General features: G+C 41.0%; 1 protein-coding gene across 1 annotated transcript in view; it reads left to right on the top strand.

The window, feature by feature from the left end:
• The window catches only part of LOC109933236 (multiple epidermal growth factor-like domains protein 6), a 271265-nt gene that overhangs the window by 191063 nt on the left and 67209 nt on the right, over window positions 1–12993 (top strand). The window contains exons 7-10 of the mRNA XM_048604631.1: window positions 238–363; window positions 5801–5923; window positions 11237–11359; window positions 12274–12411. Of these exons, the coding sequence (XP_048460588.1) occupies window positions 238–363; window positions 5801–5923; window positions 11237–11359; window positions 12274–12411 (510 nt within the window). The remainder of the gene's footprint in view (window positions 1–237; window positions 364–5800; window positions 5924–11236; window positions 11360–12273; window positions 12412–12993) is intronic.

The raw sequence follows: 12993 nt of genomic DNA, 5'->3' as shown, positions 1-12993 counted from the left end.
ATTTTCCTCACTTCTGGGCTGTAGACTCTGCAAATGGTGGGGCCTCTGGCTGGATTGTGGCTGTGTCATATAAATGACCTGAACATGAATACATGGTGAGTTAAATCATTAGCGATGGAGTGACCTTCAGCTGCTCTTCACCAGTCACCATTAGGGGCCGCAGGAAAGTTGGCACTAATGTGAATACAAAAGCAAAGGATTCTAAATCTTAATTTGTGTCTTCTATTTTGAAATCAGCTGTCAACTCCTGTTCGATGAACAATGGTGGCTGTGAGCATGAGTGTGTGCAGAAAAGTGAAAACCATTACCAGTGCCTTTGTCAACAGAACTACCAGCTGAAGAGAGATGGGAAGCACTGTGAATGTAAGCTATGAGTTTCACAGTACTACACACTGTTACACTACTGAGCACATATTGTACATAGCAGGGAAAATCGCAGTATGTAAAATTAGTGAAGCAGCGGCAGAATTCTACCATGCTATCAAATTACAAAGAGTGGAGGCAGTGAGGAAGGGTAGCTTTTGTTCCGTTCTGAACCTTTGAGAATTATAAAATTATTTCTTTTAAGAGTTTTAATGCTTAACAAATGGCGTACTACATTGGTAAGTAATGTATGAACTGACCCTAACCCTTTTTAACAATAAAAGAGATTTTTTGTTTAAAAAAAGCAGGTTCTCATAAATATTAATCCCACTTGGTCTGAATGGAAGAATAACTGATTGGGCTGTTTCATCTAAACCTTAAATGATTTGAAGAGCGACGACTTGATTCACAGTTTGTGGCATTGTAGGGGTTGTACCCTCAGGGCCATCAATAAAAAGGATAATAACATCCTCGAGCACGGATAAAGTGAGCAACTCTGCGGAATAGCAAATGCATGAGCACGTGCAGACCTTGAACCTGGCTATGCAGACTTTGGATGCCATCACATCTGACATGTTAAACGTGATGACTGCTGCCTTAGCCTCACAGTTCCTCAGTCCCAAAGTGCTGTTGTGCAGAGTAGTGGTATTGAATTTCAGCTGACCCATAAGTGGGACAATGACTAACGAGGACTCACAAGTGTGACTTCCATTCAAACATTCTCACTTTTCATCTACAACACTGTCAGGCCTGAATCAACATCAGTCATATTGCCTCTTTCTTAATAGCTGAGTCTACTTCTATACAGGTACAGGGGTTGTGATCTACAGTAGAGCCCTCATAAACTCCAATTGGCTAAATACATAACAGCATTCAGACAGGAGAGATGGGTCTAAGCAGCAGGTCACTACCTCCGCTGAATTTCTTAGAATTGGACAATGTACCAACAGGAGAAAAAGAAGGAGGAAAGCTTTCGAATGGTTTCAGTTCCCCATCAATCACACACATTTTACTTTTGTGAACCATTTCCCATCTTGCCCATTCTTAGTTGCTAGGTGGCAGGTTACCATCTGAACTTGTTTGAAGTAAAGGATGATGAACTGAAGTGAGAAATGGGTGCTGTGCCTGAGACCATATGATATAAGAGCAGAAGTAGGCCATTCAGATCATTATAATGACCTTATAATGCTAAAATCCACTTTCCTGCCTTTTCCCTTAACCGTTGATTCCCTCACTGAATAAAAATTGGTCTATCCCAGCCTTGGGTGGTTGGTTGTTGTGAGGGGGCCTTTGTGTCAGCGTGGTGTGTGGGAGAGAAGTTATAATATGTTCTTCTGATGTCAGTTCACTGATAAAACTTAAGAGAGCCTGGCATTATTAAGAGCATTGCCAATATCCCAGGAAGTGATGTCAGCAGCTGGTGGTGCATGCCTGTCATGACCTATTCGTCCCCTAAATTCTCAGATCTTCACTCTGCAGCATGCTCCTTCTAACTTTCCAAACCTCTCTTGCTGCACATTGTTATGCGCCATGACTATTCAATGCACCCTGACGGGTGTTTACTCATGGGTGCCTCCAGATTTGTCCAAAATATGTCTTCTGCCTGCAGTGACTTGTTCAATCACGCATCTGGTGGACACAAGCCAGCTTTCAATTGCATGGACACCTGTAGAATTATCATTATATGGTTGTATACCAGCTAACATTGAGAGATTGTAAGTCTTGGTCTTTCACTAATATTTCCAGATGACCTGTGGTCCCTGGATTGCTATGTATACACAGTCAACTATAGAAAGTCCTCACCTTTGGAACAGCAGCCCAAATTTAATTACCTGTTCATTTTGACTGGCGTCAGCACAGCCAAAGCTCACATTATGTTCAATCAATCCACCAATCAGCTGCCTTGGGCTGCCAATTGTGAGATCATGAACATGCCTCAGAGGAGCTGTGGAAGAATCCAGAGGTGGAAATGGTCGAAGTCAGTGATGTCTTTAGCAGCTGCTAGTAAAGTCATAGCCTCAAGGTCCACAAGGTAGCAGGTCATCATCTAGGAAGCTGCAGATATCTACGAGCAACTATGTGACAACATGAAACATCCGAAACTGTTGATCAGATATAGCGAGGAAACTCATCTTCTGCCTGTAAGACGCTGTGTTGTGAGTTATGTCTCCTGTGAATTGCATCCAGTGGGGAGGCGATGGCCTAGTAGTACTATTGCTGGACTGTTAATCCAGAGACCCAGATAACATTCTGGGGACCTGGGTTCAAATCCCGCCATGGCAGATGGTGGAATTTGAATTCAATAAATATCTTGAATTAAGAATCTAATGATGACCATGAATCCATTGTCGATTGTTGGATAAACCCATCTGATTCACTAATGTCCTTTAGGGAAGGAAACTGCCATCCTTACCTGGTCTGGCCTATATGTGACTCCAGACCCACAGCAATGTGGTTGACTCTTAACTGCCTTCTGGGCAATTAGGGGTGGGCAATAAATGCTGCCTAACCAGCGACACCCTCATCCCGTGAATGAATAAAGAAAAAAAAGTCTGTTTGCTGCTCCCCAATGACCCCCATCTTCTTTACTATTCCTTTCACCGCTCCACTGGTCCCCCTTCTACTAGTCACCATGAGACCCCTGCCCTGGCTGTTCCTTGTAGCACCCTCTTTGCTGGCTTCCCCCCACCTTTCAGCTTGTTACCAGCCCTCTATTAGTTTCTTGCTCCTAGCAGCTGTTCCTTACTCCATGTTTGAGATCCAAACCACAGGAGCCAATGCACAACTTGTCCTGTAGTGACCCAAGAAACCTTCAGTTAGTGAGTAAACTCTCAGCAGATTGCAGACTCAATGGGTCGAAGGGCCTCTTCTGTGCTATATGACTCTAGACTCTACAGTGAACAAATCTTTGTCATTAGTAATAAGAGTATTGAATATTTATTGCAGTATTTCTAGGAGTTTGCTTAAGCATTCTGAATTGCCATTGTGTTCCCACCTCACATTGAATGGCAAATTTCAGCTCTCCCAGGAGCAACTTTTAAATTGGAAAGTGCATTGAAATCTCTCTCCAATTAAGCAATTAGCATATATTAAAGGCAGCCAACTTTCCTGGATATGTTGCACGCCAATCAGCCTTTGCTGCTCTCATTAAACTTCGAACTTGGTTGGTTGGAGCTGGCTGCCTGACAAACTTATATATTTTTCAGGTTTTCGTCCCACAGTTATGCCAAAGCCATAGGAAGTGACCTAGGAGCACACTCACTTATAAAGTACGGTCTGGAATTTCCAGGCAGCTTTAACATTACTACAGTATGAGACTGGAGTTCAGCTTTGTTTAACAGAACTTTACTTAACTCCTGCAAATCTGACCCCAAGAGGGATGAGAGAGCCCACTCTTAACATCAAAGTAGTACTTGACCAATTGTGGTATCAAGGAGTTTGAGAAAACAAAAAGTCATTTGGAATAAGAGGAAAATTACTCCACTAGTTGGAGTCATGACTAATAGAAGGAAGCTTGTTGTGGTTATTGCAGCCTAATTATCTCAACGCCAGGATATCTCTGCTGGAGTTCTTCATAGGAAAGTCCTTCGCCCAACCATCATCAGCTACTTCATAATGACCATCCCTTCATCCTAAGGTCAAAGTTGGGGATGTTTGCTGATAATTGCACAATATTCAGTGTCATTTTCAGTTTTTTAGCTACTGAAGCAGTCAGTGTCCATATGTAGCAAGATCTGAACATTCAGGCTGACAAGTAACATTCACATCACCCAAATTTCAGGCTACATTCATTCGCAATAAGGAAAAATCTCATCACCTCTCCGTCACATTCGATGATATTGCCATTTCTGAAACCCCACCCACTATCAACATCCTAGGTGTCAGAATTGAACAAAACCTGAACTAAACCAGCCATGTAAATATTGTAGCTACTAGAACAGATCAATGGCTGGAAATTATGAAAGATGTGACTCAACTGCCCCACAGCCTATCCACAGTCTTCAAAGCAAAAGTCAGAAGTGTGATAGAAAACTTTGTACGTGCCTGGATGAGTTCTCCTCCATGAAGCCCAAAATCCTGTCATGGAAATATATTGTCATTCCTTCATTATTACTGGCTCAGTATCCTGGAACAACACTGTGGGTATACCTACACCATATGGAGTGCTATGATTCAAGAAGGCTCAAGGTCAGCACCACCATCTCAGGGGCAATTAAGAATTGACCATAAATACAGGTATTGAGAGTGAAGCTCGTTTCCAATGAATGAGCTTCATCCACAAGATGCACTGCAGTAACTCACCAAGGCTCCTTTAACAGTACCTTCCAGACCCATGACCGCTATCACCTAGAAGGTCATGGGCAGCAGGTGCATGGATACAGTGACACCTGCAAGTTCCCTCCAAGTCATAACCATCCTGACATGCAACTATACAGCCATTCCATCAACGCTGCTTTCTTGTAATCCTGGAGCTCCCCATTTAATAGCACTGCGGGTGTTCGTACATTACACAGATTACAGTGCTTCAAGAAGGCAGATCACCATTACTTTCTGCAGGGTTATAAGGGATGGACTAAGAAAAATTATGCACTGGAGTAAGGAAGGATTAAGCTGGCACGGTGGGTCAGTGGTTAGCACTGCTGCCTCACAGCGCCAGGGACCCGGGTTTGATTCCACCCTCAGGCGCCTGTCTGTGCGGAGTTTGTACATTCTCCCCGTGTCTGTGTGGGTTTCCTCCGGGTGGTCCGGTTTCCTCCCACAGTCCAAAAATTTGCAGGCTAGGCGGATTGGCCATGCTAAATTGCCCACAGTGTTCAGGGATGTGTAGATTAGGTGGGTTATAGGGGGATGGGTCTGGGGGTCGGTGTGGACTTGTCGGGCCGAAGGGCCTGTTTCCACACTGTGGGGATTCTATGATTCAAAAAATCTCACATTGTCCTCAATTCGATATCTATTACCAATCCTTTAATGCTGATGGTCAGTTTGTAAATTCCCCATGCAACATGATCTCGCAAGAAAGATTACCATAAGGGCTGCGGCAGTGAACGAGAAGATCTAACAACTGCTGCTCAGAATTTTTACTGATGGGCAATAAATGTTGCCCTTGTTGGTTTTACCCACATGCTGAAAACATGTTATTTTCAAAATGGCTGGTGAGAAAAACAAAGTTAACAGAACTATAAATCAATCAGAAATAAAAAGAAACACAATGCTGACTCAACATTAGCAGCCTTTCCAAAAATAGGAAAAAAAAATTGCACTGTAATTTTCCGGCTGGTAGCCTTGTGGTAAAATTAATGATAATGCTTTAGTGTGCACGGATGTGGACCCTCCAGTGTACAGACTGTCTGATAGCAAAGAGTGTTGCAATAAGTTGCGCTATAGCAAACCAAGTGAAGTACTTGAAGTTTACTTATGTTTGTTTTGTACTCATCAGTGAAAGATCCATGCAGTGAGAGAAATGGTGGGTGTGGCCACATATGCCGCAGTGAAGCTGGAATTGCACATTGTGAGTGCAATCTTGGATATCGGCTAATGTCAAATGGAAAAAGCTGTGAAGGTGAGGAAACTCTTGATTTCTTGTGAGTGATTGAATCAAACAGCAACCTGTGTGTATCCCAGTTCCCCCTAACTTATTTAATCCTGTCCTATTCTTTGTTTACATGTTAGGATCACTAAAGACTAATACCAGTTCCCTTTCACTGAAATAGTTCAGAATTAACATTTCAACAAATAAAATGATGCGGATTTCAAATCAATGTCTTGTTGTTTAAATGGGGACTTTCATTATATAAGTATTGACCAAAACCATCCTGCATGTGGGCACTGCTAAAAATGAATCTTACTTATCATTCTCTGATTCAAAAAATAAAACAAAAAGCTTTTAACTATTATTTGTATTCTGTATTTTACCCCACTGCGCTTGTACTACTATGCTAACTGAATTTAGCACATTACTAATCATTGCAGTCCCTCAAGATTTAGATGTGTTAAAAGTTACTGTGCCAGAAATACTTCTGTGCCCTCACACAACTGAAACACAGAAATTTTTTTTGAGTTATGTGAAGTTCTGAATAATGATACAGCTAGAAAACATCTAGAAGTGGAATGGCAGGGGATTGGTCCAAACATATAATGGACAGCTAATGATGTAAATTGGTCATTGGTGCTTGGATTTGGACTGGTGCCGTGATAGGGTATTTTTGAAAGTGGCCAAACACTGCTGACTCCACAAATCAGAAATACTGTCTCCTTTCATACTACAGTGTTATTTGGAAGAGCATTCCACAGAATTCTGTGCACTTATTCATTGCCTCAATTGAAGACAGAAAATAAAAACTTTGCTTCCTGTTAGATAAGTGAAATTGCTGAGATTACTCGACTAATTTAACTCGAAAGGTAGATTCTCTGAAGAGGGTTTACATCATCTCAAGCTGGGAAGTGGTGTTTCTTCTGAGTGTGCATTTCAACAGATGTTCAACACAAAGACTTTATTGAAATGAAGCACAAGATGTCTGCCTACAGGTCATGTCGAATACATGACCAGTGTTCTCTCTAAGCTGTGGATTGGTATGCAGATGCGTTTACTTCCAGCTTCAGAATGCCTCCACTAATGTCTTCACTATCTTTTCAGCTACTTCTCTTAAAACCCTTCAATGCAGGCCATCAGGTTCTGCTGGTTTATCTACCTTCAGTCGCATTAATTTGTCAAATACTTATGACTGCAGTTGGATGGCATTGCTGCATTAGTGTTGTTTCAAGTCATATCACCTTGCAGGGTAACTTCATCAATTACATTGGAGAATTTAAGAACTGGTGTTGCCATCACTAGTTGCTTGATTTTGATGCTACTTTCTTAATGGTCCCAATACCATTGCATGTTCTTGGCTGTGTGTTGTCATAATTGTTCACTGCTGGATAGCTGAAATTCTGCTACAGCTACCCTTTCAGTATCTCAGTGTGTGGCACATGTATTTGACTTCGGGCATCTTTAAATTATTATTTTCTTGTTCAACGTTATGCTCTCATTGGAAGCTTTGTCGAGCAGCCACACTAGATTTTGATTGTGCTCAGCAATGGCTTCTTTAATTGTAGCGCTATGTCCATCAATTAACAGATCATTCACTACAGCTTTCACTTCAGGAAGATCGCTTACAATCTCACGATGTCTGTGTTCTAATGTTCTGGATCAGTAGAAATGGCAAACAGCACATGCTGTCATCAGTATCTCCCAAAGAGTTGCAAAGAATTGAGTTAGAAACCTTCTGTTTTCATGCTGCTTCACTTGCCAGTATCCATCCTTCGCACATAGGGTGGTAAAAACTTTTTCCTTTGCAAGTTGTGGCAAAATTCCTTCAGTGGTTGGCATAGGATTGTGAGATATCTACAGGGCTTTATTTAGTTGTCTTGGGTCAATGCATATTCTCCGCTTTCCAGATTGTCCCACTGCTACCAGCTATCAATTCATCCTGTAGGTGTTGTCACTTTCTTGTCTAATCCCTACTTTTCCAGTTCTTCGATCTTGTCTTTCAGGGGGCTGGAATTTTCTTCAGCAGATGCTGAATGAATCTTGCATTCTCATCCCCTTCAAGATGATAATTCCCAGGAAAACATAGGAACTTCAATGAACATATCTTTTTGTTCATCTAGAATGTATTTCACAGTCAATGGTCTTGTGCACTGCAAGTTTGCAATTCTATTTTGGCACATTGAGGGTTACCATTCCAAGCTTTAGACTTGCTTTGCCTGAGATGATGCCATTTGATCTGGAACTCCAGATCCTTGTATATGTTTTTACAATGGGCTTGCTGAGTAATCTGTCCTCTTGGCTCAGGTATTTAGACTTAACTTTAATTTTGCGGGGTTCATTTTTGGATTGCCATGTTGAGCCACTTTGAATATGCCTGGCAAGATCATGATGTTGCATGTCACACCAGTGTCAATCTGATATTTTACATTAGCCTGATGCCCTTCTTTTGTAGTTCTCATCCAACAGTCACAAACCATGTCTCACTTATGGATGTGACTGAGCCAGCCTGTTGTATGGTGTATCATAATTCATCAGAATCTTCAGTGCTGCCTGTCCACTAGCCACCTGTATGTGCTTGTGGTGCTCTAGCCACGAAATTTGTGCAAAAATGAATCAGTTTTTTGAAGTGCGAACACTGGTTACTCCACGTTGTACATACCTCCTTGTCTTTTGCATTATTTGCATCCTGCTATTTGTCTGTGATTATCCAGTCCTATGTGCCTGGAGTGGCTGTCAGCACAATACAAGACCTGGTTTATTCTGCCATGAGTATGCTCCAGCTTCATGATACACAACCTCATCCCTTCTGCATAATTGCTCGTCTGAGTATAAGTTCGTCTTCTCCCAGTAGATATGCTTTCACTGTTGGATCCCTTAACCCTTGTACAATCCTAACTCAGTCCTTAGTTGTGTCTGCAAAATGTGTTAATGAAATTATGCCTTGACTAATGGACTCCTTTTCATTTTGTTATCTGGTATTATTCAAATATTGTTCATTTGTAATGTTTGCTTAGTTCTCAAAACATGCCTTTAAAGCTTTTAAAATTTCTGCAATGTGTTTGTTTCTGCTGTTTGGAGAGATTTAGGGTGGAATACATTTCAAAACAGTTTCTTCCTAACAGTAATAATAGCGCAGTGACTCATACTTGTTCTGATTGGCTCAACAAATCGGTAGACATTGGGGAACTACACTATGGAAAAATTCCCAGTTCTGATTCACATTCCCAGTAATTTGAACAGGAGCTGATAGGGAAAAGCTGCAGCCGTTTTTCTTTTAGCAGGTGTCTTAACTGCGAGATATAATTTTTCATTTTCAGTGGCAGCTCACAGGTTTGCAGTTGTGCTTTTTATTTCAGCTCTGCAATATTAGTATTGTAATAGTATAAATATATAGTATATATATAGTACCTCTTCTGACACCATGTTTGTGTTGCACACACTCACAACATGAGAACTTTATTGAAGTGAAGCTTAAGATGTTTGCCCATTGGGTGAGTACCACATGATAGAGGTCACATGACCATGGCAGACTAGAGCAGATATTTCAATCCAAACAGTGTTCAGGATGCTGTGAAGTCCTCTAAATTTTTTAAACCTGTCTTTCTGATCAACCTGTTCAGAGATGCAGGTGGACTTGAACCTGTGCCACCTGGTGCAGTCGTAGGGACACTACCACTTCACCACAAGTGGGCCAAAAATTAAACCCTCGGTTTGAAGACAGCAACATTGACCAGTGTGGGGACTGAACACATGACCTTGGCATTATTAGCTCTAACGATCCTGAGGTAACCAGACTGTACAATACAGAACCTTCCTTGATCAAGTGCAGATATTTTCTCATCAACTTGTTGAAAGATATTGTTACACACCTTCGGAGCAGGTGGGACTTGAACCCAAGTCTTCTGGCCCAGAGGTAGGGACACTGCCAATGCACCACAAGAGCATTGGATTGAAAATATTTTTGGCGAAATCTTTGCTGGATACTTCTGTGTAGTAATGAGCTGCACCCTTGTGTTGTGGAGTGTAGCTCACAAGGATGGAGCTCTGCATGACTCCAGACAGCTTCCGGTATGTATTGAGTGCATTAAGCTCATCAGAAATTGGGTGAGTTGTGCTAGAGTTGACCACTCCTATTGCATGTTTGCAACATCATCAAAGACCCCTCCCATGCTGGTTATACTCTCTTCCATCCTCTTTTATAGGGTAGAAGATACAAAAGTTTGAAAACATACACCAACAGAATCAAGAACAGCTCCTTCCCTGCTGTTATCAGACTTATGAACAGACCTCTCATATTTTAGAGTTGATCTTTTTTTGCACCTTCCCGGTATCTGTAACGCTACATTCTGCATTCTGTTCCATTACCCTGAAGTACTTATGTAGGGCATGATTTGTCTGGTTAGCACACAAAACAATGCCTTTCATTGTATGTCATTACAAATGGCAATAATAAATCAAATCAAATCAAAAATTTCTACAATTGGCAGTACCTCCATTGTAAATTTTTCACGTTATCTACTGGGAAGAGGTTTTTTTTGATTTGACATTTTTCACAGTGATTGGCTTTAGAAAATCCAGGAACGATTTGCTTGGTATTGATTCTAATGGCAGAATATGTAACCATCAGGAATGACTTAAGCACACAATTAAACCCAATAAACAGCAGTGTTTGTTTGAAATCCCTGCATCAGTATGCCTACTGTCCTCAGATTCCCCAGGGTTAGAGGTTAATGGCCCAGTGAACTGTTTTGAGTGAGTGGGTTCCTAATAAATAATGGGCATACTGTTAATTTCAGAAAAACTCCTCCATTAATGACATATATTGCTTTATGTCACAAATTAAAAGTGTCCTATTCGATTCCCACTGGTCCATTCCAGCAGGAGTTTAAACTCCAATCCATTACACATCGCTGCATTATTATTTTATCCTTTCCTGGAACATGACCATCTCAGATTTCACACGTGTGTTTAGTGTCCTTAACACCTACCTCATTGAGAAAACATTGCTTCTACCAGGAGGCAGCTGTGCAGTGGACATAGCGGAAAAGTCATTGCACATGATGCTCTGTGATTGGGGTCACTGGGGGGGTTGTGTGTATCAACCGGCGCTATTGTAAATGTTTTTAGTTGAAAAAGATGAAGTGATTATTTAGTATGCCAACACCACATGTGGAATGGCGTTGTGGTATATGCAATGACCTGAAAGGCTGCTTATCATCGCCAAGTGTATCATTTTCTGGTTGATCTCTCTGTCTCCCTGTTGCTAACTGTGAAGGACTTTATTGTTCTGCTTGATAAGTGATTTACTGTTTTCTTGGTTAATGGTCATCCTTTTCTTTGTAGACATTAATGAGTGTGCCACAGGAATTGCAATGTGTGCTCATCAATGTGTCAATATCCTGGGATCATTCAGCTGTGTCTGTAACCCTGGATTTGAGCTTGGTGCTGACGGGAAGCAGTGTTACCGTAAGTACTGTCATCAACCTTAACATTTGTAATCAACAACGTGCTCACCAGGTTAGATATCTTATTCAGGTCACTTTCTCCATGCCACTAACAAAAGTGATGGTACTTGGTAATGAAGTTTTGCACCAGACCTTTCAGCATGATTCACAGCTTTAATATGTTTTTCTCTCTCAAAGACAAAGAAGATTATCTACATAGGCCAGATAGCACAGTAGATGTAAACAAAATAAAGAACATGCATTTGTTTGGCACCATTCACAATGTCAGGACATTCCAAAGGGCTTTACAGTCTCTGAAGTATATTTGAAATGTTGTCACTGTCAGAATGAACAAAAGCGGAATGGAGATATTGGAAATCTGAAATGAAAGTAGGAAATGCTGGAAATATTCAGCCTGTCTGATGAAACATCACTGATTGTTTACTCTGTTTTCTCCACAGATGCTGCCATGCCAGCTGTGTACTTTGAGCATTTTCCATTTTTTATTATCACTGCTGAAATGTGTTGCTTTACAGCCAGTGAATTACTTCTGAAATGTGTCAAATCAGCTCTTGAACAAAAGCAATGATCTGATTGCACTTGCAAACTTTTGTATTTATTTCTCTGGATGTTCAGGCTATTTGTCCAACCTGAAAACCAGGAACTTGCTTCTGGATGTGGCTGGTCTCATCTCCGTTGCCACACTGATTATCACATAAATCCCAAAATCTGACTGTTGATGTAGAATATGGGAAGTCCCAGTTTAGGAAATCTCCACCTCATACGGTCCATCCCTTGCAATTCAAATCGGAAACTCAGAAGTGCCAGAGACCAAGTCTCCAGCTTGGACTCTGTCAGAATTACAATGTAAGCCTCTTTGACTTTTGATGTCATGATTCTGAATGGATGATGTTTTGTTTATCTTTCCCCTGACAGGTATTGAAATGGAGATCGTGAACAGCTGTGAAAGGAACAATGGAGGCTGTAGTCATCACTGCAAACACACATCCAATGGACCCTCCTGTTCTTGTAATCAAGGATATCTACTGGACTCCGATGGGCGCACATGTCTTGGTATGGCAATGTCCAAAAATAGATATTATGAATATATCCTGTAGCTAAATTTTCAATTACTTCTTTTAACACAACTAAAGCTCAATTAAAGAACGGTGTAACAGTAAAATTAAAAATGTAATATTGTATTGAGTGAACCTCATCAGTTATCTGTTTATAGATGTTTGCTTTCATACGACTTAGACAATGCCACAGAGCCATTCCAGGATCAAGATTAGAACAAGTTGCTCTGGTCAGACTCTGCTGATTTCTGTTACTTTTCATTCTGGCCGTGAGGCCAACTGAGTCCTTTAAATAGTGCAAGGGTAGAGCCAAGAGTGTGATTGCTAGTTTGGAGGACTAATTCCACCTATGTGCATCCTAATTAATTCCAAACTTGAACGTTGATTTATACTAATACTAATATATAATGTTTTTACTTTGAATAGTGAATCAAGACTAATGTTTGTTTACAAAAGGGTAAATAATAGGGGAAAATGGCTTTTGTACCCGCACTTCTGTGATCTCTGTGAGTCTTGATGCTATAAGTGATAGTCATGATACAAAATGATAGTGCAATTTTCGTGTTTCTTAATCAACTGA

This window comes from Rhincodon typus, chromosome 13 (assembly GCF_021869965.1).
Source record: "Rhincodon typus isolate 14 chromosome 13, sRhiTyp1.1, whole genome shotgun sequence".
NCBI classification, from domain to species: domain Eukaryota; kingdom Metazoa; phylum Chordata; class Chondrichthyes; order Orectolobiformes; family Rhincodontidae; genus Rhincodon; species Rhincodon typus.
Note: the sequence above shows the minus strand (reverse complement) of the source record. Positions and strands in the feature narration are given on the sequence as shown.